General features: G+C 41.7%; 2 protein-coding genes across 8 annotated transcripts in view; one reads left to right on the top strand and one right to left on the bottom strand.

Moving 5' to 3' along the window:
* Nucleotides 1-27,815, bottom strand: part of MTUS1 (microtubule associated tumor suppressor 1) — a 133,921-nt gene that overhangs the window by 82,468 nt on the left and 23,638 nt on the right. For 4 of the 5 annotated variants that reach the window (XM_017812559.1, XM_017812316.1, XM_017812618.1 and 1 more), the window contains 2 exons: nucleotides 15,427-17,588; nucleotides 12,998-13,193 (listed from right to left, as the gene is read on the bottom strand). In XM_017812559.1, coding sequence (XP_017668048.1) covers nucleotides 12,998-13,193; nucleotides 15,427-17,400 — 2,170 coding nt within the window. In that variant the 5' untranslated portion in view covers nucleotides 17,401-17,588. Of the gene's footprint in view, nucleotides 1-12,997; nucleotides 13,194-15,426; nucleotides 17,589-17,743; nucleotides 17,835-27,815 lie in introns of those variants that run through there. The other variant, XM_017812480.1, reaches the window with a different exon arrangement.
* Nucleotides 8,728-12,747, top strand: LOC108496494 (zinc finger protein 239-like). 3 transcript variants are annotated; one of them, XM_017813283.1, is made up of 3 exons: nucleotides 8,728-9,005; nucleotides 9,927-10,001; nucleotides 10,244-12,747. In XM_017813283.1, the coding sequence occupies exon 3, from the start codon at nucleotides 10,267-10,269 to the stop codon at nucleotides 11,140-11,142; it is 876 nt and encodes a 291-aa protein (XP_017668772.1). In that variant the 5' UTR covers nucleotides 8,728-9,005; nucleotides 9,927-10,001; nucleotides 10,244-10,266; the 3' UTR covers nucleotides 11,143-12,747. The 3 variants fall into 3 exon arrangements, with proteins under 3 accessions (XP_017668772.1, XP_017668850.1, XP_017668936.1); XM_017813361.1 differs by lacking the exon at nucleotides 8,728-9,005 and adding an exon at nucleotides 9,251-9,290; XM_017813447.1 differs by lacking the exon at nucleotides 8,728-9,005 and adding an exon at nucleotides 9,306-9,444.

The raw sequence follows: 27,815 nt of genomic DNA, 5'->3' as shown, positions 1-27,815 counted from the left end.
ATCTCCCCTTTCACCCGGGTGGTTAACTGTGGCCAACAGGCATCTTCTACTAATGCAGTCACACAAAGATCAAAAGATAAAGGCATATGCAACTGCCTCCAAAGGTGTACCCAAATTGACTCTAGCATGTTGGAACATCAGAACCATGCTTGATTCTGCGGACAGTCCTGAGCATCAGTCTACCCTAATCACTCACGAACTATCACGTCTCAACATCAACACTGCTGCTCTCAGTGAAGTTCATCTCCACGAAGAAGGCAGCCTCTGAGAACATGGTGACGGTTACACACTCTTTTGGTCAGGTAAACCCAGAACCGAAAAGCATCTCTCAGGAGTTGGCTTCATGATTAAAAACTCTGTTGTTCCCAAACTCGAAAATCTGCCGACTGGTCGCATTATCTCCCTACACCTTCCACTACACAACAAGCAACACATTGTCCTCTTTAGTATATATGCCCCAACTCTCCAAGCTGACCCTGGCGAAAAAGATAAATTCTACACCGACCTGCGCTGCCTTACCCAAAAGGTTCCTGCAGATGATAAGATCATTATCCTTGGTGATTTCAACGCCAGAGTAGGAAAGAACTTTGAAGCCTGGAAAGGAGTATTAGGCAAGCATGGTGTTGGAAACTGCAACGACAATGGTCGACTTCTGCTAGAATTCTGTGTGGAGCAACAGCTCACCATCACTAACACTATCTTTCAGCAGAAAAATAGTTTGAAGACAACCTGGATGCACCCCAGATCTAAGTATTGGCACCTCATCGATTATGTCTTGGAGCGATAGAGAGATGTCTGTGATATCCACCATACCCGTGTGATGCTTAGTGCAGAATGCCAAACAGACCATCAACTTGTGTGCTGTAAACTTAACTTCAACCTTAAGTTCAAGCCTAAAAGGGGCAGTATCCCAAGGAGGAGACTCCAAGTTAACAATCCCCAATTAGCCACAGTGAGAGACAGATTCCAGGCAAATCTTCAAACTAGGCTCGAAAACCATTCCATAAATTCTATAGATGCCCCCCTCCGAAACACTCTGGCACCATATTAAAAACAGCATCCTGCAGTCCTCTGAAGAATCCTGAGGGTTCTCCCTCAAGAAGAACAAGGACTGGTTTGATGAAAACAACCAAGAGATCCAGGAATTGTTGAGGAAGAAGAAATCCACTCACCAAGCAGACCTTGCACTGCTGTCCTGTCACGTAAGAAAAGCTGCCTTTCGTCTTGCATGCAGCAAGCTCCAACAGAAACTCCGTGACATTCAGAACAAGTGGTGGATCAATCTAGCAGAAAAAACTCAATTATGTGCAGATACAGGTGATCACAGAGGATTCTATGAGGCCCTGAAAACAGCATATGGGCCTACATACCAGGTCCAAAGCCCTCTACTCAGCGAAGATGGTCAAACGCTTCTGAGAGATAAAACCTCCATTCTGAATCGATGGTCTGAACACTTTCAGACTCTTTTCAGTACTAGTCGTGTAGTCCAAGACTCAGCAATTCAGTCCATCACACAGCAACCAGTGAAGTACGAACTGATTACTGCCCCCACTTAAGTGGGGCAGAAACCCTTTAAGGGTTTCTCCCTTAACCTAAACCTGCTGTTTCATACAGCAGGTGAAAACTGGCAAGGCAGCTGGGGTTGATGGAATTCCATCTGAAGTCTGGAAACATGGGGGCCTTGCACTTCATGCTAAATTTCACAAATTTGTGGTGCGCTGTTGGGAACCAGGCGAGCTACCATCAGACCTTTGTGATGCAGTCATCATCACCTTGTATAAGAAGAAAGGTATTAAATCGGACTGCTCAAATTACTGTGGTATTACTCTGCTCTCCATTGCTGGCAAAATCCTGGCAAGAATACTTTTGAACAGACTAATACCCGCTATAGCAGAAGGAATTCTACCTGAAAGCCAATGTGGTTTCAGAGCCAACAGGAGTACCACAGACCTGGTATTTGTTCTCAGACAACTACAAGAGAAGTGTAGGGAACAGAACAAAGGTCTCTATGTAACCTTTGTTGACCTCACCAAGGCTTTTGATACTGTGAGCAGAAAAGGTCTGTGGCAGATTTTGGAATGTTTAGGATGTCCCCCCAAGTTCCTTAAAATGATCATCTCACTCCATGAGGATCAGCACGGCCAAGTCAGATATGGCAATGCACTTTCTGAGCCCTTTCTGATAACCAATGGTGTGAAACAAGGCTGTGTTCTCGCACCAACCCTATTCACAATCTTTTTCAGCATGATGCTCCAAAGGGCCACGGCAGACCTCGAGGATCAGGACGGTATCTACATTCGATACCGTATTGATGGAAGCCTTTTCAACCTAAGGTGACTGAAGGCCCACACTAAGACCTTAAACCATCTTGTCCGGGAGCTGCTCTATGCTGATGACACCGCCCTTGTGGCCCACACAGAGGCAGCCCTGCAGCGTTTAACATCCTGCTTTGCAGACGCTGCAGAGCTCTTCGAGCTGGAAGTCAGCTTAAAGAAGACTGAAGTTCTCTATCAACCTGCATCTCAGGAAGTCTTCCATCATCCCCATATCACCATTGGCAAATTAGAGCTCAAATCAGTCCAGCAGTTTAATTACCTTGGTAGCCTCATCTCCTCAGACGGTAAGATTGATGGAGAGATAGACAAGAGGTTAGCGAAGGCACATAGTGCTTTTGGAAAACTCCACAGAAGAGTGTGGCAAAATAAACACTTGAAGAAAAGTACAAAGATCAGTGTTTACAGAGCCATTGTGCTGTCTACTCTGTTATATGGATCCGAATCATGGGTCATCTACCGCCACCACCTGCGTCTCCTAGAACGCTTCCATCAATGCTGCCTCCGTACAATCCTAAACATCCACTGGTCAGATTATGTGACCAACACATCTGTCCTAGAACAAGCAGCAGTCACAAGTATTGAGGCCATGTTGCTGAGAACACAGCTGCGTTGGGCAGGACACATTTCAAGGATGAAGGACCACCACCTCCCTAAGATCATGCTCTATGGTGAACTTGCCAACCGGCTGCCGCAAGAGAGGAGCCCCGAACAGGAGATACAAGGACTCCCTGAAACAACATCTCAGCCTTGGCCATATTGCTCTACATAACTGGTCTACTCTGGCCTCCAATCAGGAGGCCTGGAGACACACCATCTATAACGCTGCTGATGCTTTTCAAAAAGCACGCAGGATCACTCTTGAGGAGAAAAGGCAATGCAGAAAGAATTGTATCTTGCAGAATATACTACCTAAGGAGTCTTTCAGCTGTGCCTTTTGCAACCGTCTATCGCGTATTGGCCTTTTTAGCCACCAGTGCGCTTGTAACAAACGTGGGTAGAGTCCTTCCCAGATCTTCATTCGTGAAGCCTAGCCATGATGATGATGATGATGTTATCCACAAATCTTTGAAGTTTTCTGTCACAGGAGTTCCTTGGATGAAAGAGGAACCTCACTGTACCAAAACAAGTACAAGTTTCTTCTGGAAGATAATTATTCCTATTTCTCTCCTCCTTTACCTCTACCCTGAGAGAATTCAGAACTAAACAGTACACTTAAGACACACCAGCATGTCCTTGCAAGTAAATGACTAGGTACCAAGAAATTCCCCTGCAGGGAAATTACTGCACACCTCCCTCCTAAAGGAGAATATTCTTATAGATACATCCACATTTCTGATAGCGCCGATATGTTGACTGTTAGTCTCTGCAAGTACAATCATGCTTCTTGCTACAGGTACAACACATTAAAAAATTCAATGGGGCTAGTCACAGAATTGCCTGTAAAAAGTCTGGGAACATGGGTGAAAACTTTAATTCCCTAAGTATGATCAGTGATGGCACCATAAACAAAGCTGACAGGATGAAATGCTACCTTCTGGAAGCTGGAAGCCAGTAGAATATATTAAATGCCATGAACTTTGGAATATAAATAATTTAAGTTACTCCTCAAACGTTTCCAACTGCCCCTCTTCTCCACCCCACTAAAACTCAGAGAACCACATCCAAATTATCCAGAGGTAAATCAACCAATTTGCTTTGAAATCATTCATTGCAACAGATTCCATATTGTCAGATACATTATTTCACTTTTACTCATTTCTCACAGTCAATTTGACTTACAAAGCTAAATAGGAAGTATTTTATTCCAAAGGGGCATTTTTATGATGAACCCTATATATGGCTTACAAAAACACAAGCAGCATCTATCTCCTTGTTAATGAAAAGTAATAAAAGAAACTAGGTGCCAAAGTTATATTGAGTTTTTCTGCTAGTGCATGTAGTCAAACTGACAAGCTGAATTCAGATGACATCATTTTATGTTTTCTTTCAGGCTTCAAATTATGAATTGCCCATTCTGTAGCTGAATGACCAGCATCTGGGGCAGAGGTCAGTATTTGGCACAAGGATATATATTGCTCCAGGCAGCTTCCAGCAAACCATTCCTGTTGAGGACAGCCAGGAAGTGAAGGCAAAATGGACTGGAAACGTTACCAGCAAGTCTGACTCAAGCAATCAGAAAAATGCTTCTAGGCCCTCACAACTAATGCTGTTTTCTAAATTCTCACAAACTCATCAACTGGACAAAAGTCCTTTTAGATACACTGTGTTTTTCCCCAGTTTATACTACAAATTAAAAGAGAACTGGTTATGAGATACAGCTACACAGTGGAGCCGCTTGGGTGAACACGACAGAAGAGGGATGTTGTGTCATACTATTAACTATAGACCTTATGCTCCATGGAGACCTATGTATCAGTTTTCTCCTTCCCACACCTCTGAATGGGAATATGTGAGTTTTAAGTTCATTTTTAACACAGGCTTTAATTAGTGTAATGAATTAAAGAAAGAGAATGCATTAAAGAAAGAGAAACAAGGATGAAGTAATTTGGACTAAGAAAGGACAAATAATGATCTTGGATAAGTTAGTGTATGAGGAACCTGCTTTTAGGATCCATAAAAGAAGCTGGCTGCCCTGCAAAAGAAAAGCATAAAAAGACTGGTTGAAACTAAATTTTACACCTTATTTGCAAACCCCGGTGCATTCCAGATTTCTTTATGAGAAAGTATATGGGGACCCTTACTGTCTGCTCCAGGATTTTGAGGCAAGTCCTGACTGTTTCAGTCCAGAGAACCTGGAAGTTATGTTTGCCTTTTAAAATATTTTGTTTCCTCTTGGCAGCATGTCAATCCAACTTCAAAGAGTCACATGGTAGATAGCAGGAATGATACAAGCTGAAAAATTATTTGCAGTAACTATATTTGGGTTAGCTCCTTGTTCAATATCAGAACAAAGACTCAAGGATTGCGGGAATGCTTCCTGGAACTACATTGTTATGGTTCTGCTTCACAAGTGTTGTGAAAGATTATACCAGAAAGTCCTGAATTACCAACTTTATACATGTTTCCAGCTGTATGAAAACTGATTGAAACCATTTGGTTTCAATTTTCCATGTGAAAAGCTTTTCTTTGTGCAATAAACAGCAATAACAGTCATTAACAACTGAGTCTTAATCTGTCACTGCTTGTTCTGGTTTTAACTTTGGAAGTTTCTCTCAATTTCACATTTAAGTGTAAAATCAAGCCAAAATTCAACTGCAAGAATTTAGCAATTATGAACAACAAAATCATTTCAGAGTATCACTAAACCTACTGTGGTCTAATGCAATGTAAAAATATGTTCTATAGCATAGGGGAAATTATTTTTCCCACACTTCAAACAGTTGTGGAACACAGGAAAAGTCCTTCAGTATGATCAACTTTTTATATGGAGTATGTCTCACTTGTCCAGAATCTTCTTTAAGGAAACACAGAATTCATACTCTCAAGCTTCTCTCTACCCAAGCTTTCATTACTCTGGTTAAATGCTATGAAAATACTAGCAAGAGAAAGAGGTAGTACCACTGGATTAAATTAATGAAAATGATAAGTAAAGCACAGGGCCATAACTCTGCTAAAGGGATATCAGTGACTTAAATCAGAGACAAAAGGGTATCCAAAATGCAAAAAACTCTGCCAGATGGCAAAAGACATTTTTGTTACAAAGATGATTTACATGGTTTCCATTGATTTCTGGAAGTCTTTAACATCAAGTAAGGAATATTATTGATGCTTTCACATTCCCAAAGAGTTTAAATTACAAATAAGGCTTGACAGAGCTGTCGTAGCTAAGACATTAAAAGCAACATGAAATTTCTTGGAGTGAAAAAAAATTTAAAGTAATGGTATCATTTTAAGGCAGAAGTTTTTAAGGATGGAGTTATAGCATATCAAAAATCTTACTCGCAGGTAAAACTTCTTTCCTTTACATATATATAGGTAGGTGTTGTCAGCAATAGGAGGAAAAAGGCAGCGGTGAGCATATACGCTTTTAGATGTACAGAAAATAATTTATATTTCTATTTTATGCTGCTCAAACACAAATCAAACAATTTGCTCAAACAGTGGCTCAAACAGTCACAGTGCTTCTCTTCAACTGCATGGATGGTAACATACGTTTGCTGGGGCAGGCTGACAGTAGAAGATCTTGGAGTGATGTTCCATGGGACCACCAAAGCTCCTTTGCTTCTCCAGTCCCCTTCCACTCCTCCCTTCAAGTGAGGCAAAGACATGACTTCCCAAACGATAATACCTCAACTATTATCAGGCCACTACTCCTCCACAGTGGTTATGGCTACACGCAACTAGGTGGTTTTCTGGGAACAAAAACAATAGTTGCTTTCATTTCAAGACTGGTTCAAAGTCCTGAATCAGAGCTCCAGAATTACACACACAATCCAGTAAAAACCAAAAATGTCTTGAAATCTTGAAATCTAATGAGCATTTTCACTGACAGAAAACAAACATAAACAAAAGACATACTGCCTGCCATCCAGTACTAAAAATCCATGGAAAAGTTAGCTGTAGAGAATTAATTTTTGTTTTAGAATGACTATGTCATCCTCTCTTATGGAGTAACAGAGACAAATAGTTCCAGAAATCATTTTAATAGCTTGCAACTATGACCTGATTTCCAGATTTGCCACAGAAATGAAGCTTTGCCATTTCACAAATCACTTCGGTACATCAAGATGGGCTTGCCTTTCAGACAACCAATTTCTAATTCATCAAAAACTCCAAGTCCTGGGTAAGATACACCAATATCAGTGAACAGTCCTCAGCAGCCATTTTGAAATAAATTGGTTATTCCTAGCTTAACATGTACTGCAAATAACCACACAAAATAAAACGTTTGAGTTATGAGTTCTGCTCTCCTTCTACTGTCTCCTGTTCAAGAGTAAAATCGGGAAATTTCCTTAGAATTCATGCTTTCTATTGGCTAGTTATCACTCAAAACTTAAGTTTTACAAGGAGGAAAAAAAAATTACCAAAATTTCAACTCCTGACAAGTTTCAAGGATCTTATAAATGGTATTTTATACACGGCACTTCTTTTCTTTCTTGGTTGTAGAGGAGTTCCCTGCTTCCCACTCAAAACAGCCATGTGTGACACAATCCGCTGCTCAAAACCTCTTGATTATTCTGAGAATAATACATACACTAGTACATTTTGGACAGATGCACTGCTTCTCTCCCTCTGTCACTCTGTACACACATGATAACAGAGCTATACTATCATTTGTCTTGTTCAGAGTATTTAATGGACTCATTATACCAACTTCTACTGCTGCCCAACAATCTAAATACAGATAGTAACTGGATAAGAATTAGCTCCATATACATTAGTATCTCAGGAAGAAACAACTCCGTTAAGATTTGTACATTTTTAAGACTCAACGTGACAAATGCCTGAACAACCTAGTCTGAACTCAGTGCTGACCCAGTTACAGGCAGGTGGGCTGGACTAGGTGACCTTCATAAATCCTTTCCATTCTGGATTTAGCTAGTCTGTCTGTAGCCTGATGAAATCCCAACAGCAAACAACTGTGCAGCTACTGAATGATTTATCTGGATGGGCTAAAGTTTAGCCCCAGAATGTTCAAATGACTCAACTGGAAACAAAATAGTTATTCCTGCCAGGAATGCTTTAGCTTAAACAGACAATTGAGTTTGGTTTACAAACTGCCACTTGGTCACAGTAAGTGTATGTACAGTTTTACTTCAAAACCATTATAAACAAACAGGGTAAGCAGCAGTAGATGTGGTTTTACTTGAAAGGTGTGGTCATATAACACTGCAGGGCTTTTGTAGCAGGACACTCCCAGAATCCCACCATGTGCCCGAGAACATTGTCCAAACACTTCTAGAACTCAGACAGGCTTGGTGCTGTGATCACTTCCCTGGGGAGTATGTTCCAGTGCTCAACCACCCTCCGGAGGAAGAAACTTTTCCCGATATCCAACCTAAACCTCCCCAAGTCAGCTCCAGCTATTTCCTCGAATCCTGTCACTGGTTATGAGAGTGAAGAGATCAGTACCTGCCCCTCTGCTGCCCCTTCAGAGGATGTTAAAGACCTCAATAAGGCCTCCCCTCAGTCTTCTCTTCTCCGGGCTGAACAAACCTAATGGCCTCAGCCCCTCCTCATAAGGCTTTCCCTCCAGACCCTCCCTCATCCTCGTTGTCTTCTCTGAACGCCGTCTAATGGCTTAATGTCTGTTTTATACTGTGGTGCCCGGGACGCGAGGTGAGGCCAACCCAGTGCAGAGAAGAGTGGGACAATCCCCTCCCTCGACCGGCTGGTGATGCTTTGCCTGATGCCCCCCCAGGACACGGTTGGCCCTCCTGGCTGTCAGGGCGCTGCTGACTCATATTCAGCTTGCCATCGACTGGGACCCCCAGGTCACTTCCCGCAGCTGCTCTCCAACCTCTTGTACCCCAGTCTATACCCAGGAGCAGGGTTGCCTGGAAGAGGAGGAGGGATGAAGTAGGAGCGGTGCAGCAGGAGGAGGAGCAGTGGGAGGAAGAGGGGTAGAAGAGGAGGACCAGGAAGAGGAAGGAAAAAGAGGAAGTTCGCTAGTCCACCGCTCGCTGTATGCGCAAGCCCCCGCGAGCATCGCCCTCCAGCATCCCACAGGTGACTGGGGAAGGGAAGCTTGCCACAAATATCTTGGGGGGGGGGGCGTCCCAGGATTTTTCTAGGGGTAGGGTATCTTTGGATCTTGCAGTACTCCAAAGCTGAGGCTCGAATGCCCCTTCGGAAGATAGTGGAGAGTCCCCGGGAGGTGCTTTTTTTCGGGGGGCCTGCCGGCGGCGGCTGCCGGCGGTGGGCGGAGGGATGCAGGTTCCGTCACCGCGGTGAGGGTTGGTCTTCCCGGGTCAGGCACCGCCGCCTCCATTGTCAGCCCACTACCGGCGGCAGGTGGGACACACACACACACACACACACACACTCTCACACACCGGGTTTTGGGACCCACAAGGAGAGCCGGGTTGGGCAGGAACCCCGGGACCCCGAGAGTGGGGAGAGCGGAGAAGGGCGCTACCGGAGCTGGGAGACCCCCGACAGCCTGGAGGTGGGGGGAGCATGGAGAAGGGGGAGCCCGGAGAGAGGTGACCCCCGGGATTTCCGGGACTCCCAGCAGCCTGCAGGGGGGAGGGACTCCAGAGATGGGGCCCCCCAGGGATCTCAGCATACCGAAGCAGAGAGTCAAGGGAGAAGGGAGCTCTGAAGCCCCCAGAATCCCTAAGTGGGACCCCACAGAGGAGAGACCCCCGATATTCAAGAAATCACCAGCAGTCTAGACAGGGCAGGGACCCCGAAGCGCCGGCACCCCCAATACACACGGAACCCCCAGCAGCCCAGACAAAGGGAACCCCCAGAACTCCAAAGTTGAGACCAGAGAGGGGGAACTCCTAGGAGGGCTTTTCGGGGCTGAATCCTGGCATTTTGGAGGTCTTTAGGGACACAAGATAGCTGTTGACTTCTAGATATGAACTTGGGCAAGAGGACCCCCCAATTCAACGCACTCACACATCGTTTTCTCCCCCAAAACAGGATTTCTCATTCCCAAACCTTGACCAGATGGAGGAGGAAGCTGGGAGAAAAAGGAAGATGCTACAGAACACCCAGGTAGGTGAGGAGGAAGTCATTCCACCTTTCCCCCTCTGTTCTCCTTCATCTTCCAGCCAAGCATCACCCCCAGCTGCAGGACAACCCTGCTGCTGATGCCGTCCTGCTGGGGATGGATTTGGGGGGCAATCTCCTTCCCCTTCCCTCTGGCATCAAGGGAAATCCCCTTCCTCTTCTTTCTTCCTTCCTATCCTTGTTACATTTCTTTCCTTCTTCCTTTTTCTCATTTCCTTCCTCCCCAGGCAACGAACTGAGGGCAGAGACCATGGAGGACAAATCTGCCTGGCAGAACCTGCAGGAAGCCAATGGGGAGGAAAAGCCACAAACATTCCCCACAGGAAGCAGCTCCAAACCTAGCACACAGGGCTCTGAGGAGGAAAGACCCACCTTTTGCCAGGAAGGTGGCCGGAGCTTCAGCCAGAGCTCTGACCTGGTGGTCCACCAGCAGCTTCATGAAGTGGAGAAGCCCTACAAGTGCTTGGAATGCGGAAAGAGCTTCAGGCAGAGCTTCCACCTGATTCGCCACCAGAGCATCCACACCGGGGAAGGGCCCTATAAGTGTCGTGAATGTGGGAAGAGCTTCAGTGATGGCTTCACCTTTGCTGCCCACCACCGGGTGCACACAGGGGAACGGCCTTACAAGTGCTTTGAATGTGCGAAGAGCTTCAGCCAGAGCTCCAACCTCATCACCCACCAGCGCCTGCACACTGGGGAACGACCCTACAGGTGTCCCGACTGTGGGAAGAGCTTCGTCCGCAGCGCTGACCTTGTAATCCATCATCGTATCCACACTGGGGAGAAGCCCTACGAGTGTCCCAAGTGTGGGAAGAGGTTTCGGAGCAGCTCAATTGCCAACAGGCATCAGAGGACGCACACAGAGGAGAGGCCCTATGAGTGTCCTGAGTGTGGGAAGAGGTTTCGGAACAGTTCTCATCTCATCAGGCATCAATGGACACACACAGGGGAGAGGCCCTACAAGTGTCCCCAGTGTGGGAAGAGCTTCAACCAGACCTTTACCTTGATCAGACACCAACAGACTCATCGAAAAGGGAAGCCCTATAAGTGCCCCAACTTCAGGACTTTGTCCACTGCTCCAACTTCATCACCCATCAGAGAATTGACCTTGGTTTATCCACAGTGACCCAGGTTGGGTAGAGATCTGGTGACCCCCAATCCAGGTTATCCATGTTAGGCAGTGCATTGAGTTTGCATGGACAGGTCTTGGCCTCAGGGGGCTACAGGGGTGACTTCTGTGAGAAGCTGCCAGAAGCTTCCCCCATGTCTGTCTGATTTGCATCTGTACAATGTTTATAAAGAAGCAATGAACCATGTTTAAAAATTCCCTTGGCAAGGGATGGAGAAGTTAACCTGTTATAGTTTAACATATCGAATTTTACTTTGTAGCACAAAAACACTGCATAAGCAAAATAAAGGGCAAGATGTGCTAGGAATAGTGGGCTAGAACGGGGGGCTGTGGAAAGGGCATGGAGGAAAAAAAAAACATTTCTTCTCATGTGCAGCATTAAAGTTCCAGTCTCATCAGATTATAGCGCAAGTTTGAAATGTTAGGGTGATGCTTTATGCTTATAATTTAAGTAGCCTTTTTCCAGTAGGAAAAACCTGGAAAATATTCTACGGACTACTGTAATTTCAACATACAATAAATGAGTTATGGAGGGACATATTTAGCTTAGAAAAACCCGGGGGAGTAAAGGTTTTCATTTTCAACAGCAGATGACTTCTGCTTCTTCTGAAAGTGCATCTGATTTTGTTATTTTTTTTTTCATGAAGTGAAGAAGTTAGTCCTATAACCCAGCTATACTTATATTTATTTCTAGTGACCATGTCATGAATCTAATCTGGATTAATAACCTAAAGGAAAAATATACATCTAGATCTATATCCATCTCAGTTCTTCTAAGGCCATAATTACAGACAGGAAAGCTCTATGTTGGTATTTAGAGAGGTGATGAGTTTTCCAAGAAATGGGTAGCCTACAGTTTGGTACCAAGTTCACTGAGCAAGTGCCTCACATTAGCAAAGCTCAAATCAGAGAATGGACTATATCCACTTTTTTTGAGGGACTCACCCCATAAAGGACTACAGATACAGATTTTATCGCACTTCACCACCTGTATATAATTAAGAAGGGTATTTTGGACTGGTTTAAAATCTTAGATTGAGTGAGTTAAAAAAACAAACAAACAGGTTTTACTGGGTATAAACGGGTGTGTAGACTTTCCACATTACAGTGCATTGTAGTGTAGCCATTTATAGCCAGGCTACCTCTGCAGCTAGTTACACTGCCACACTTGCTTAAAAAAAACCAAACAACCAAACAAGCACATAACCTACAAGAGGACTTCTGAATCTCTACAGTTACAGAACATAGTTCCCAGTCATGAAATCTGAGCAGAAGCCTACAGACTAGATGTGAGATTCCTCCCTGCCCTTGGTATTAATCAGTTTGAGATTAATTAGCAGCTCAAGCTAATTGAAGGAGAGAGCGTCTCTCCTTCAATTACGCTCTCTCTTTTCTAGAAACTATAGAGTTGTATTAAAATTAGGTTGAACAAAATATATTATGACCTGAAATAAGGGCTCATTCCCACTGGAACAGAATACAGTTGCTTATTGTACGAGCTTTGTACCTGAGTTCTGTATTTTCTCCTCTTCTCTTTAAAATAATTTTAGTTGTAATTTAGCAAAGTACTATTATATAACCAAACTATAAATATTTAAGTATCGATTCTTCTTGTAGCACCACACCCTCCTAAACTCATTCCTTACAAGATGAGATTTTACAGTTATGAGGTGTAACCTGCCTTTTTTTTTGACCCTGTACCCTGCAATTTACAATTTAAACAGAACTGTATTTAGCACCAAAAATACAACTCTGTACCATCCTAAAAGTTCTGTCAGAAAGTACATTAAATATGATACCACTTAACCACTTTCTTAAATGAAGGTAATATTCCAGTGAAAAATTCTCTTACCGGAGCTTGCTGACAAAAGAGCTTCCTTGTGAGAAGGTGTTTTAACAGTGCTGGTAGTTTTATTTTTACATCCTCTATTCAAGGTCAACACAGATGGCACCATTTTAGCCTTGGGAGTGGATACACTTTGTAGTGCGGTTGGGTCTTTCTTTGGTATGTTTTTCCCTTGAGTTGTCCCATCTTTCACAGAAGGCATCTGTTTTAAGAAAAAAAAGAAAAACCAAAAAACCGGTAACAATACATCCCACTCACCACCACTGCGAGAAACTGAAGATCTCCCTTTGCAGCATCTGTAATGAAACACTGACCACCCAGGCATGGGATATGCTTAGTTCGTCTCCATCACATTGTGCACATCAGCAGTTCAGAACCTCAAGGATCATCTCCTAAATGGCCTTCAGCAACACAAACCTATTAATTTGAAGCTAATCACTCGTAATGACAAACACACTAAAAAGAGGTTACAGAGGTGATTTTACATCAGAATTTCTTCCTCTTCCTCCCCAAACTCCAATTAAGCAATTCCATTACATGACTACACCTAATCTCAAGATCTTTACCAACAAGCTATACATATTTAACACTCTGAGAAGTTAGTTGTCCTGTACTACCTGAAACGTCACAACCATTACAGCAGCCTCTTGATCTAGGTCTTATGTCACAACACAAAAACAGTTTAAAATTTTTCAGCTTGAGGTTCCATAGATAAAAATAAATTCAGGAGTGGACATGCAACAGTTTTAAAATAACCAGTTTATATGTATGAAACATCTACATTTCATACAGAATTCTTGCTACAGCTTATACACTCACTAATTCATGACCACTCTTGATGTACAGTCAAACCTATAAAGGCAAACTCATAAGACTGTACAGCTCTTTATATGCTTTTCTGGGACTCAAGTCAATATTCAGCAATTTGGTCATCCTGCTGCACTTTCAACTTTTGACTCCAATCCTCATCTTCATTTTCAGATCTTAATCTATAGTTTTCAGAAGACCACTAACTAAGTTTAGTCCAGCTGATTTGTCTACTGTATATCATTTATAGAAATTGCTCTATTGTTTTTCCAGGCACAAGCAGAACAATTAATATCACAAAGGTTTCCATATTGACAATGGGGTAAATGAAAAGCATTCTCTTCAATCCTCAGCACCAAAAATAAGGACTGAAGCAGAATCCAAGATCTTAAAGACTTTAGAACTAAAACAGACCATTCTTGCTTTCATGCTTATTTAGGTTTTCAAGTAAGATTATTTACTCTAATAAATAGTATTATTTATTAATTTCTGGTGTAATGTTTCAAAAATGGATAGCTGCTTCTGTTTTACCTAAGAACTTCCTCCACATACTGAGCTTTACTAGAATTTTTCTGGCAAATCACTAAAACCTGTCAAAAATTCAGACTACACCAGTTTTACCATTAATAGCTGCTTCCTCCATTTCACCAATTTAACAAAAGCTGTTGAACCCACAAATCAGCAACAGGAGAAACTCTGTGTCCCTACCATACATCCTGAGATCCTGGGCAACCCAACCCCAACGCTCTGCCCCTTCTTTCCCACTGTTCCTTTTCTTTTATCCTTCTTTCAAGAGTATTTGAAAGCAGCACATTTCTCCTGACAGGCAGCTGACTCATCCAGAAGTATTTCCCAGCCAACCAGCACATGCATACCTCCCGGCCAGGAAGTTTACACCTTCCAGCTGGCTGACTGCCCCAAACCAGGTACATGCCCTCTGCATGAGAAATATTTCCTGGCTACTCTTAACTATTCTAACGAGTCCTGGTTCTACTTCAAACAAACGAACTCTCAAATTATTCAAAGGAGACAGTGAAATAAAATGTTTCACCAACTCATTGGTCTTTGGGTTTTGTGTGACTTACTGTTAATATATGCACAACATTTACATAATTAATTTTAAAAAGTGTAATTTAGTTCTAAAGTACATTTGGAAGGAAAATACTGAAAACAGCAATTTATCTCTAATGTCTATTTGAAGTTACAGCACCACTAGAATTATCTTGAAAAATGTGTATATTAAAAGCTATATTTAGAAAACCTCACCAAATTAAGCTGTGAAATTTTACAAGTTTGACTAAATTAGGACTTGTTTGCTTTTATTAGGCACCGTGCACCAACTGCATTGTCTGTAAAAGACTTTACTAAAAAAAATTTTACATCACGGAATAAGATGAAGATGGAAGGACACTAAATTACAATTGAGGCCAAGTGCAACCAGTTGAAAGTAAAACAGTATTTCTTAATTTCCTTTATTAGGGAGAGACTTCACCTGGGAAATCAACATTACAGTTACATTTGTAGAAACAAAGCCCATTCCACAGTTTCCATTCAGCACTGTGCAATGCCAAATTTCCTTTTTCCAAATGTACCAAACATACAATAAAGTATGAAAGATAAAAACTTACCAAAGGAACGGAGTGCATGTCAAACGTTTCATTTGCCACATCTTTTACCAAGGTCGCTTCCAGAAGCATTCCCATATTGGTGCTTTGCTCTTTTTCACCTCCAGCTGGGTCAGTATCTTGAGCACAAGGCTGCATTAAGGAGTCTGAACTTTCCATTTTATCATTTATCATCTCTTCCGAGCTCTCTACGCATGTTGGAAACACAGCAGAAACCAAGGAGCACGCCGAATGGGTAGCGCTTGCTTTGTCAGTGTCTTCAGGACTTTGCTTTAATGCAGGTGTCTTTGAAGTCTTGTGGGAAGCATTTCTGGGAGGTGTTGTGGCATGTACAACTTGGTTAGTGAAGAGGCGTTTGTTAAGATGTAGCTTATGGGACTTATTTACAGGCAATTCCACTTTTGAAACTTTAGCCAGATCTACTGTCTTTTTCAACACTTTTATAGAGGACAATTGCCTTGGGGAAGCAACCCGTGAAGGTGAGGAGACAGCTGACAACTGGGAGGACTGGGGAGACTGTTTTAATGCTGCGCTGTCTCTTGACTGTAGCACAGGTCTAGACACAACCTTTGGCTTCACATTTTTGAAATCAGGCTTGGGAAAACTAACAATCTCCGATTTCTTTGCTTTGGTTATTGTTGACACAACAGAAGACCTGCCCATTGGTTTTCTTACAGTTTGATCTGAACTAGCTCTAAGCACAGACCTTTTATTATGTCCTCCTACAAATGTCTCATTTGGTCTTAGTTTAGGAGATTTGTCTCCAAGTTCTTCCAAAGCTGAAACAGAAAAAGTTCTATTTTTTGATCGCTCTTTAGGGGTTGAAGAACATAGAGCAGAAGCACTTTCATCAGCCATAGGACTGAAGACCACAAAAGTTTCTTCACATTTCAGGTCAGGTATAGCAGTCCTCTTCAATTTTGGTACACTGCAAGATACAGAAGGGGTGTTGTGCATATCCTGAAGAGCAGCATTTCCAGAGATACTCTGTTCTTTGGTTAAGGGTTCACTGGTTTTCTTTGATACTTGTTCTCCATCCATTTTATCTACTGGGAGAAGGTGCACGTTATTTACAGGACTATCTGTGCACATTTCAACATTGGAATTCCCAGTTTCATCATGGTCAGAGGTATCCTGCAAGGATTTCACTTGGTCATCTTCATTAATATTAATGCATGGTGACAATGCATCTCGTCTGTAAGGACCTATACATTCAGCAGCTAGTTCTACAGACTGTGCTTCTGTTTCCTGTGATTCTTTATCAGTCTTGATAGCATTTTTCAGACATTGTTCAACACCTGCAGAGATGAAATTAGGTGTTCTTTCTGAGCTGGTTCTATCAAATTTCTCTCTTGTGCATATTTCAGAAAAGAGTAGTGTTTCTCTCAGATGCATATCATCATTTTGATCAGTTCCCAGAGTTTCACCTGTAACATTAGTAACATCCAATGTGCTCAGGTGGCAGCATGCCCTGTCATTTATCAGGGACTGCTCTGAAGCAGGAAGTGCTACTCCACACTTAGAGTCTGTCTGACTGTAAGGCACTGTGTGTCTGATACTCTGATTTTGCATTTTTGCCATAACAACGTCACCTTTCAAGAAGTTTGTTGTTGCTTTCAAGTCACAGTTCAAAGGACACATGCAAGTCTGTTCAGTGACAGAAGACTTGCAAGCAGCATCTGCATCTCCCAACAGAGCTCCTGTGCAGTTGTATCTGCCAGGTGTCTTCTGCAGATCAAGTACTTCAATACACTGCTGTTTTAAAAGAATACTTCTGAAGTCACTCGTATTTTCAAAATCATCTTCATGCTCAGCCACTATATTCTGGTCAGTTGAATTGCTGTGTATCTTGGTGGCACAATTTTTTGAGGAAGGTGTAGCTCTGTCACGTGCGTAGTTATTTCCATTTTCATCCCTTATAAGTAAGGAAGACTTCAAGCCATTCTTTGCTTTGTCATCTGACTTCCCAACATTCATTTTGAAGGCTAAACTTTAAACCGTTTTCATTTTATACTTATTTAAAATCTCAGAGAATGCAGATTCTTCTGAACTTTGCAAAAAAAGCCCCAAACACAACAGCTTTTCCCTGGAATGTGTCAATTGTTCTGAACGATATTTGAAAAGCAGTTCTTTGTTTTCATATTTCCCAAGAGGATTCAAATGTTCTGGAATGAAAAAGAAATTAAAAACAATTAGCCAATTAGGATTTTAAGACAGTAAACATTTTTAAGCTCCTAGTCATTGAATCAAGTGCGGATATTTTGACCAATTTTCTTAAGCAAATAATGATTTTACAAAGATGTCATCCATGCACACTTACCTTCCCAAGCTGTTTCCACTTCTGTGACTGCCAAGCAACTTTGAAGTCTTTGGTCAGCTGCAGTCAAGTGCAACTTTAGGGTTACATTCTCAGATATTTGGCTTGCTTGGCTTTCATACAAGAAAAAAACCAACACAAAATATTTGGCTCCTCAACAGGGAAAAGATATCTGAAGGACTACATGACAGAATGAACCATCATTTTCCCCTCTTTCAATAGCAGATACCCAACAATAGGGCATGGTTCCCCATATAGTGTGTAGTCAAGCTGTGAAGTGTTTTACTGCAAACTGCTTGGAAGCCAAGAGCTTACATGGGCTCAAACATAAGCAGTCAAGAGCAACGTTAAAAAACCAACCAAACAAGCCAACAAACAAAACAACAAACCTGTCCAAAACTGAACACCAAACTGACTCGAGATGCTCTCAGTCCTGAGCTGCAAGCAGCCAGGGAAGAATTACTGCACGCTCATCCTGATCTTACACTCTTCCCTCAGCATTCAGCCCTGGTTACTGCTGCAGATGGTTCACAGCATTAGGCGGATCTTCAGTCTGACCATATCTGGTTGCATGCATGTTCTTATACACAAGTTCACGTGAAGACAGGAAATAGAGATCTATATTGTAATGATGATGAAATGCTGCTGTATAAGCTCAGGTCTACAGCACAAATAAGAGCAACAATAAGAATTGCAGTGAAGAAAAAGTTCAGTGCTTATCCCTCGATGCAGAGCCGTAACAACCCCGCAGAGCAGTTCTTGTCTCAACTGAAGGTTTTCTCCCTGCCTTTTGAGGAAGCAATGCATAGCAGAGGCAGCTCAAGGTCTTCTAAGGGTTAAGATACCTTGGATAAAAAGAGAGGATAGGGAGGTTCATGATCTGGGGTACACCAGTACACTTCCCACATGCTGCTGCAGTAACCAACCAGTAGATGCACATGACACCCCTGGAGACTCACTTGGAGAGCAATTTCATACCTAGTAGCAGCCTCCATCTTCTATAAAGATGATTAGCCAAGTGAGGAAACAATTCCAGTGTCCTCTCCAGCAGAGCAGAGCCACATTACCTCATCCAAAACCCTACAGGAAGGTGGGGGTGGCAGGATGGACATGGACAGACAATGCAGGACAGTGGACCACACATGGGATGGAGATGCACAAACAAAAAAAACAGTAAAGAAGAGGCCTTGCAACATGTTCCTAGCAAGCATTAAGACTGCACAGAAATACCAAAACCACAAGGACATAAATGAGAGATCAAACTGTCCAAAGCAGCTGGATGACCTCCATAGCACAGTTCCATATGAAAGGCTCCAAGTACCAAAAATGAGACTAGAGATATGGAGAACTTCAGACTTAAAAGATATGTTTGCAGTGGGGTGCAGGATCTGCCAGAAAGAGGGCTCCCTTACAAAGCAATAAAGTCTAAATAGGCAGAACGAAGTTCACTGGATCCAGCAAGGGAATCTGGCTGAGGATGTATTCATTGGCAAAGGTCAGCTTCCCAACTGAAGAAAGACAACTGGACAAGTGTTGAACACTATCACACATCTGGAATGAGACTCCACTCTCCAATCAAAGAGCAGGAAGAAGGATATTTGCCATCAAAAACAATGAACAAATAGGTCAACGGTGCTTAGCTAAAAATGCAGCCATCAGAGTGTGGCATCCTCAACCAAGGATACTGATGTAACAACATATTTGAAATTTGGTGTGAAGAAAGCAGCAGGACATGAACATCACAATTCAATATATAGGGTGGGCAGAATAATTCATAATTCACATAAGAGTTAAAGTCTGAAGTTATTTGACTGTTTGAACTACGGTGACAATAGTGGATGCAATACACCAAGACAGGTCAAGGAGGTTACAAGATCAGAAAAGATGATAATAATAAATAGATTTCTGCTAGAGCAATGCTGATTAGGCACATAGTAGAATAATTCCGTGATCATATTTTTGTATAATGGAATCAATGACTGCTTTGGAAAACAAGTTTGGCACGAGAAGAGAAGCAACTCTTGATTTGTTCTTTAACAAATAAGTTTAAAGCCTCACAAACCATATAAGCCATTTTTAGGAAACCATAGCAGGGGAAAGAAAACAAACTCTTATCGGCAAGTACTTTGGAAAGCATGCTAAGTAGTGAAAGGTAAGTTACTAAAAGCAATAATGCATTATTCAAAATCTGTTCTTGCATTATTCAAAATTCACTTTTTTCCTTAAACTTTATTTTCTTCAGCTGAAAACACAGCTTGAGTAACTACATTCAAAATAAATCCTTTTTCAAACCAATGAAAAGTATAAAGCTTTTCATACTGGTTGCATGGCTCATGAAGTTTTGAGTACAAAAGCAGCACCCAAAGTAAGACTGTTCTAGAACTGCAGGAATGTGCCTGCTCACTATGAACCAAACACAGAGTGGCTTCTGGCCCACAACCTTGTCTTTACATGGTACTTTGAATATCTGATTCCAATTGAGGGTAAAAAGACCACGGAACAAGGAAAACAACAAGCTACCGAGATCACACAGCACACCCTCCTCTGCCGCTGCTCCCCCCTCCGCAGATGAAATGGCTTATATAGCTAAAAATCTCCTGCTAACTCAAGGCTGATCTAGATCTTTTGCTTACCCACTATTATTCAATCCCTATAAAGGCATATACCACTGCAGTAGCCTCGTTTTCACCTTCAATTAGGAAACCTAAGGCAGATTGAAGAGTTCTTCCAAAAGTCTTCCCTGAAGGCAGGGCAAGAACCTGTTCTGAATAATTTTCCATTGAGTCAATCACAGAATCAACTGCTGAAAAATATCTGTGAACTTTACTTTCACTGTTGTTTTGACACATTAAAACTTGTTTGTACTTGCCTGGAGACTAGCCCTTAACACAGCTTGCTCGCCTTGTCATGCAACAAAAAGTTAAGATTCCATTTTGATTCAGCATTTGCTCAGATTTAAACAGCAGTCCTACCTCTTTCAAGAGCTTTCTCTCTATGAAAACAGGCAACTTCAATATATCAAGACTTAGTAAGACCGAAATCCCAAGAATTTAAAGAATGGCACATTACCTTACACTATGCATAGCTAACAATGTCAAAACATGAGCAGCTAAGTAAACCTTGATCCAACTGATGCTGAAGGAGCTCCAAGAAAAATAAAAGCAGTTTTGAGACTAAAGAGAGAAATGAGGAAGTGTGTTCAAGTTGCACATGCTAAGGTGTACGTGTATGTATAGAAGTCTGCTCACTCACTGCTGTGGACTTCCACATAACCAGAGAATGTACAGCAATAAACTACTGATTCAACTATTTCTAAAGCAAATTTTCACTCTAGTAATCAATACTTTAATGAGCAAATAAACCAACTTCAAATACAGCTTCATATCCACAGAGTCCTGAAGGCATCCTGCACAGAAAGTGAGGTGTTCCTAAAGATAACTATGATGTATAAAAATCTGTAGCCTAGATAAACATTATTCCTCAACAACAGACATTCTGTAACTCTGCATATACCAATATGTTCATTAAGCTTATGAAAACACTTACTGCTGATGAGAAATTCTTTAATTTCAAGTTCTGCCATAGGAGGGGGTCAGTAGCAGATGCGTAGACACAACAGTTGCCCTTGCTGAGAACACACTGTTCCTGGCAACTAGTGACTTGAGGAATACTACTACTAAAACTTGCTTTGACTTTGTCTTACATCAAGCATTATGAATGCCTGGCCTCCACAACACCCTACAGGTGCAGTGCAAAACAGTTCAGCTGTTTCATGCCTTCACTAAAGCTCAGCTTGCCAAATTTCAGTTGTGTACTTCTAGTACACTGCAGAAAAAGTCTTCGCTATCAGAGCTCTTAAGCTTTCCCCTTCCCCAGTAGATAGAAGAGTGTGGGGTAACTGTAGTATCACTTGAGAAAAAAAAGGGAATGGAGCTTGGTAAGTAGATTCTCCTAAAAAGAGGAGGAATTCACTGCCAGCAGCCCCAGATCCAAGACAAGTACACTACAACATACAGAACTGGGCTCAGAGCAAGATCTTGCCACTTCTGCTAACCAACAAGGGATGTCTAGGGATGTGCTGTAAAAGAGCAGACAGTGACTCGTTCAGTGCTAGGTAAACAGGAATCAAAACCAGAGCAATTACAACAGATAATTCAATCGACAAGTTGACAAATTACTACAAGAATTCCAGTCAGTTTGTGTTAGTGTCACAATGCAGACAGTAATAATTTACACTTTTCCTAGTACTCCATCTGGAACTTGATTGTTTTAAGCAAACCATCACGCAACATTTACTCACACCCATCAGTTACGTTTGTGCAGCCTGTACAAAGGGGGACATAGGGTGGGGAGTAAATCTGAAAGGAGAGAGTCTGCCCAGACATGCAGGAAGGCAGTCTAGAAGTGCTCCAATTAACTGAATATGCTTTGATAACAGAATAAAATGCAGCATCAGTATTCCAGCAGAAAACCATGTTATGTGGTCATGATTACCACAGTCACTGAAATCAAAATCCACATAAGGCATTTGATATGTCAATGCATTACGCTACAACCAGTCTACCTGACCACGTTCCAGAACACAACACAGTTGCAGAAGTCTGACTTTTTCAGCATATACACCTGAAGAGATGGCATCATCCAGGAGGGAGTCTGCATGCCAGAACAGGCATCCCTCCCAACATGCAGTTCAGGGTCACTCACACATGCTTCATAAGAAAGCACTAGGAAAATATGCAATTTCAGGTAATGCTGTATTTACATAGAACTGTAAATTTTGGAGCTCTCTGTGTAGATTCAGTAATGTCACATCCTAATGTGAACTAGCCTATTATCAAGCTAATTCAAACTATTAAAGAGAGGGTGAGATAAGCTCCTAGAACAACTTCATCCAAACGTTTATAACATTAAAAGTACAACATAGTCCTGGAAGTGAATTACATGAAGTGCTCATATGCTAACAGCATTGCTTGCTTAAGAACACACAGTATCAACCGTGCTGGCACTGGGAAGGTGCTCTGTTTACGAAAAAAAAAGAAAGAAACAACAAAAACCAAACCACCCCACAGGGTAGCTAAGCAATATCTCCATGCTTTACTGAAAGCCATTTTAGAAGCCAAAGCTATGGTAAACAGAAATAACGCAAAAGTTATGTTTGCAATCAATCACGCAGGCACGTTTGACTGAGGGAGTAGTATCACTTTCACAGCACGAACCAGCAGTTTTTACCTTCTCCACTTGGCCGTTTGCCAAACTGCTTCAAGACTTAAGCACCAGTGTAACATACAAGTTACAGTAAGAAAGTAACCAAGGAGCACCAATTTTAAGCAGTTAAGTCTTGGCTCTAAGGTACAGAAGTAGAACGGCAATTGAGCATACAGCTTTAGAAACTAGACTTTGTAAATTGTGCGACAAGTATTGACTTCCCATAAGATGTTCAAATCATGACACTACTATCAGACTACCACAAAACTTGACTGCTGATGCTTACAGGCACATTTACCCTGGCAGCTTGTCCTACTAATGAATAAATGGATGTCTGAGATGGCAATGCTAGCACCTTCCCCAAACTCACAGCCTCCAATGACTCAGTCCTCAGAGTGTCAGTTCAACTGAAAGCTTCAATGGCTTTTGGACCCTTCTTTTCCTCACTCGTAGTCGTTGCTTTCCTAAGATGAACAGTCCTTATCTATTGAATTGCTTATGAACTCTGGCTGTCCTTGTGGGCCTATCTCTAAGGATATTAGGCTTTTCTCTCCATCCTCAATTTCAGACTATTTATAAGCACATAACACACACAAGGCATTCCAATGGATTTATACAGTGTCTTGATAAGACAGTTCTTCTTCCTTTAATAACTGCCAACTTTGGAATTTCATTGTAAGGTACATTTCGGGAGAACTCTGTACTGAGAAGTGGAAGACTGGCCCAGCGATTTTTAAGAAGTAAATAAAGCCCGTCTTCTACTTAGATAACCAAGATACTCAAGAACATTGTCTAAAACCAGCGTCCAGTATTTTTGGGATTTGGAGGAGCATGCAACCTCCTAGACCAGGAAGTTCTGCAAATGCATGTGCCTTTTGCCGCTCTGTTTTACAGCAACTGCCAAGATGAAACTGGCTCAAGTAACAGAGATAAGCACACAGGCCAGTGACAAATGCTAGCTGTTAACACAGCGCAAGTAAGCAAGTGTACTTTATTGTTTGAGATTAAGCGCATGAGCAAACAAAACCAAAGCTACCTATTTGAATGTGCAGAGGAGAGCTGCAACAAGCCCCTCACTTGGTTATTCCAGCACGCTCTTATGACTTAATCAGGTTCCCATTTGTATCTTCCTTAAGACAGCATTCATTGCTAAAAGCAGCACAGACTAGTCGCAGGGTTTTCACAGCATAGTGCAATACACAACGGCACACATGGTCAGTTATATACTTAGTTATAATTTATTTATCCATTGCCATCACAAACAAAGCCATGGTTTTGCATTAGATCAACACTCAGCCTGTTCATCTGTAGAAACTTGGAAGAATCCCATTAAGTTCTTACTTCCTAGTAAATTAGTCATCAACTTTTTAGGAAGGTGCTTTGGGGATATTTATTTGCTGCTTTATCACAACTAAATTTTTTAGCAAAAGCACACGTTCTTGTACAAGGAAAGATAAACTTTCAGGTCAAAAGGAAAGTAAGGAGTTGGAACTGGAAAAAACAAACAGTACATCTATTATGGCACTTTCATAGAAGGTCAAGGTTCAAGTCCTTCTTTTTGAAAGACCTGATTGAACAGGTAAGCACAAACAAGACCGAGTCTGTCATGTCCAACAATCCTTATCAGTGTTCAAGTTACTTGACTGAATAGGGCTTACAAGTATGGCTCACCTGCTCTGTTTCCTGGAATTGTGCTAAACTGATTTTGTCCACTGCTACCATTTAAAGGGTACATTCATACATTTTGTTATCTTCAAGTTATGAAACAGGGGACCAGGATTATTCACAGGAACTTTCCTTCTAAGATTGAAATATTACCAGTGTAGGAAGAAAGGTGGTAATGTATCACGAAGAAGAAAAATACTTCAAGAATTCCTGCTAGGTCTGCCCAGCCACTCACATACAGTAAATAAGTAAAACTTTAAAGCTGAGCAAATAACGTTTGTGCTCCTCAAGAATGTCCTCAATTTTCAAGATAGTTTTCAAATATCTAGCACTATTGCTGAAGCCTCTCATCATACATTCTTGATCATAATTTCTCATTATTTAAGGAAATTTCAGCCATCAGCACCCCTGCTGCCCATCCTCCTTTAAACAAACTTCAAACATTCAAAGTAGGAGCTGGGCTGACCTATTCCAAACTAACAGGTCTCGGCAAACTTTCTACTGTCCATTACATGTTTCTCCTCTTTTACAGAGCTGTCAACTCTTTTAACTTGCCCCATACTCTTCTCTTGCTTCTCATCCTAGCTGAGTCAAGTCTAGTAGAGAAGCAAGTACATAGGGAAGCAATGCAGAATAGCCATTACACCTTTGATACTCAAGACAAATGGCAGTGCTGTTGCTGGTGGTTTTATGGAGGTTTTCTGTTTTGGCTTTTTGGTTGCATTTTTTAAATTTTGTTTCAAAATATCCCCTCTGAGTATTTAATAAATAACATTTAAGTGAAATATTTAAGTGAAGACTTTGCTGTTAATATCTTGACTGACAAGTACAAGGCTTTCACAAAACAATAAGTACAAAAAAAAAGGCAGAAATGCTCTGCAGAAAGAGCACCACACTGCAAAAGTGGTGGCTAAAATGCCAGTTGTAACCCTGGAAAAAAATAAAAAATAAACAAAAATAGTTTGTTTCCTAACAATGAGCCAACAGCTAGGCAAGTCAGAGCAGAAATGGCTTTAACCATTACCACTGAAATAAATCCTCCATGAAATCTTTGCCTTTACAATCAAGTTTTAAAGCCAAGCAACTATACCACAATGTGCCAGGCAGCATACACTGAAGGTTACGTGCTAACTTGAAACTTCTCGTGTTCCTGAACTGTTTTATGAAGCATCTGTGCCCGCAGCCCTAGTATGAGTGCTACAAGACCTATAGCTGACATGAGCGTTATTCTGGCTAGTACAGTGACTGTGTCAATGGAATCAGATAGTTAAGGCCACAGAAAGACTCATCTGCTCCTGTGCATTGCATGTCCTTCAGATCTTCACCTAAAACTGAGCTCAGCAACTGGCTATATTTAACACCGACATATGATATGACCTAGTTTACAGAGCATTTGGAGTACTCTCAACATAACCCGTAGTGAAGCAAGATACAGTAAGTACAGCAGTACTATTTAGCTCTAGTTCTCTTTAGAGAATGTTGATCTGCTTTTTCATATAACAACTGAAAAAGCAGCATCTTTGCCATGATATTATTTTGCAGTAGAAATTGAAGAATTAATCAATATGTTTAGGATTTCTCACATTAACCAAGTCAGAAATTTAATCAGCTTGCAATTTTTGCAGACCCAAAAGTTGCTTGCTGGGCAGAAGTGATCCTTCATTCAGAAGAGACTAAAGCCAGCCAAGAACTGGCAGGTTTCCACTGACTCTACAAGAAATTTTACCACTGTGTTAGGACTGCACTTCTGCAGAGCAACAGCATCACAACAGAATTTAATTCTGAAGATGCTGCATTTGCCAATTAAAGACAGCTGTTTTTAGGTTTTAAAAAATATTTAAGGCTACTGATTATATATAGTGAGGGAAAAAAGAATCTAACTGGTTACAGGAAATAATATTTTGGTAGCCAAATAGGAAAGCACCAACCAAATTATTAGAAGTCCTAAAGGTGCAGTGGTTTTTGAGGATTTTCACTAAGTATTGTTGAATAGTAATTTAAATCCTAACAGTCCTAACAGTTTCACCAATATTTCACCTGCAGTGTTGCACAACCAGTATTGGCATCTAGAGTAACAGGGCAATTCACAACCATTGTTCCAAACATTATAGTCTCAGGCGACTACAACCCAAATGAAACACTGAGTTTAAGAATAAGAAACATGAAAGAACTTGAAAACCTTGCTCTTTTTCCTACAAAGGAAACTGTTTCTCACTGTGAGATCAGTCCTGCTACAAGTGTTTTATTCTTCGTACATTTTTTGGTTGTTTGCCTTTTTGGGCCCCAAAGACACAAGCCTCAGAATCCAAGAGGGATAAGCTCTGCAAAGCTAAACACAGCACCGCACCTCTGCAACAGATAAATGGCAAGAAATGTGCCGTGGCAGTTCTGCAGTGCTCCTCAAAAAAAAAAGAAAAAAAAAAGGAAAAAAAAAAGAAAAAAGAAAGAAAAAAAAAAAAAAAAAAAAAAAAAAGAAAAAAAGAAAAAAGAAAAAAAGAAAAGAGAAAAAAAGAAAAAAGAAAAAAAAAAAAAGAAAGAAAGCTTGATTTATGCAACACTATTGGGTAGCAGGCTACAGTCAGTGCTCTCTGGAAAGCACCAGCTCCCCGTGCCACTTGACATGGCTGACGACACACTGCTTGCAGCCCCAGGAGGGCTGAAATTCCACCAGGTCCTGATGGGAGAAAGATTGGAGAGAAGGGGAACTCGGGCACTTGAAAGGCTGCCAGGGCAAGTTTATTAGTCTCACTCAAGGGATCCCTTGAGAGAGATCCAGACCTGCAGGCTGCCAGCCACTCCCTGCAGTTTCCCCTCAGCTCTAGGGAAGGGGTTCCACTTGAGCCCTGAGCAGCAGCACTCCCGGAGAGGAGGGTCCTGTACCCACAGGGCAACAGCAGAACTCAGAGCTCCGGTACAGAAGTCATCCCATCAGTCCCTCTGACATCCCACAAGAATGCTGTAGTCTAGCACAGAATTATAAATATCTTCCTTAAGACTCAACTGGTACAAATCCATTATTTTAGTATTTTTCCTTGAATCAACTTGCTTAATGTCAGGCATCAAATCCAAATGTTTATTATAGACCACATTTTATTTTACAGTATAGCTAAAGCTCTACAGCAAAGCTTTAATTAGAGAGCTGAGGAGTGTTTTAACTTCACATGCAAACCTCTCAAATAGTTCTCTCCATTTGACTATATAGCTG

Source organism: Lepidothrix coronata, unplaced genomic scaffold, assembly GCF_001604755.1.
Source record: "Lepidothrix coronata isolate B3197 unplaced genomic scaffold, Lepidothrix_coronata-1.0 Scaffold0, whole genome shotgun sequence".
Lineage (NCBI taxonomy): Eukaryota > Metazoa > Chordata > Aves > Passeriformes > Pipridae > Lepidothrix > Lepidothrix coronata.
Note: the sequence above shows the minus strand (reverse complement) of the source record. Positions and strands in the feature narration are given on the sequence as shown.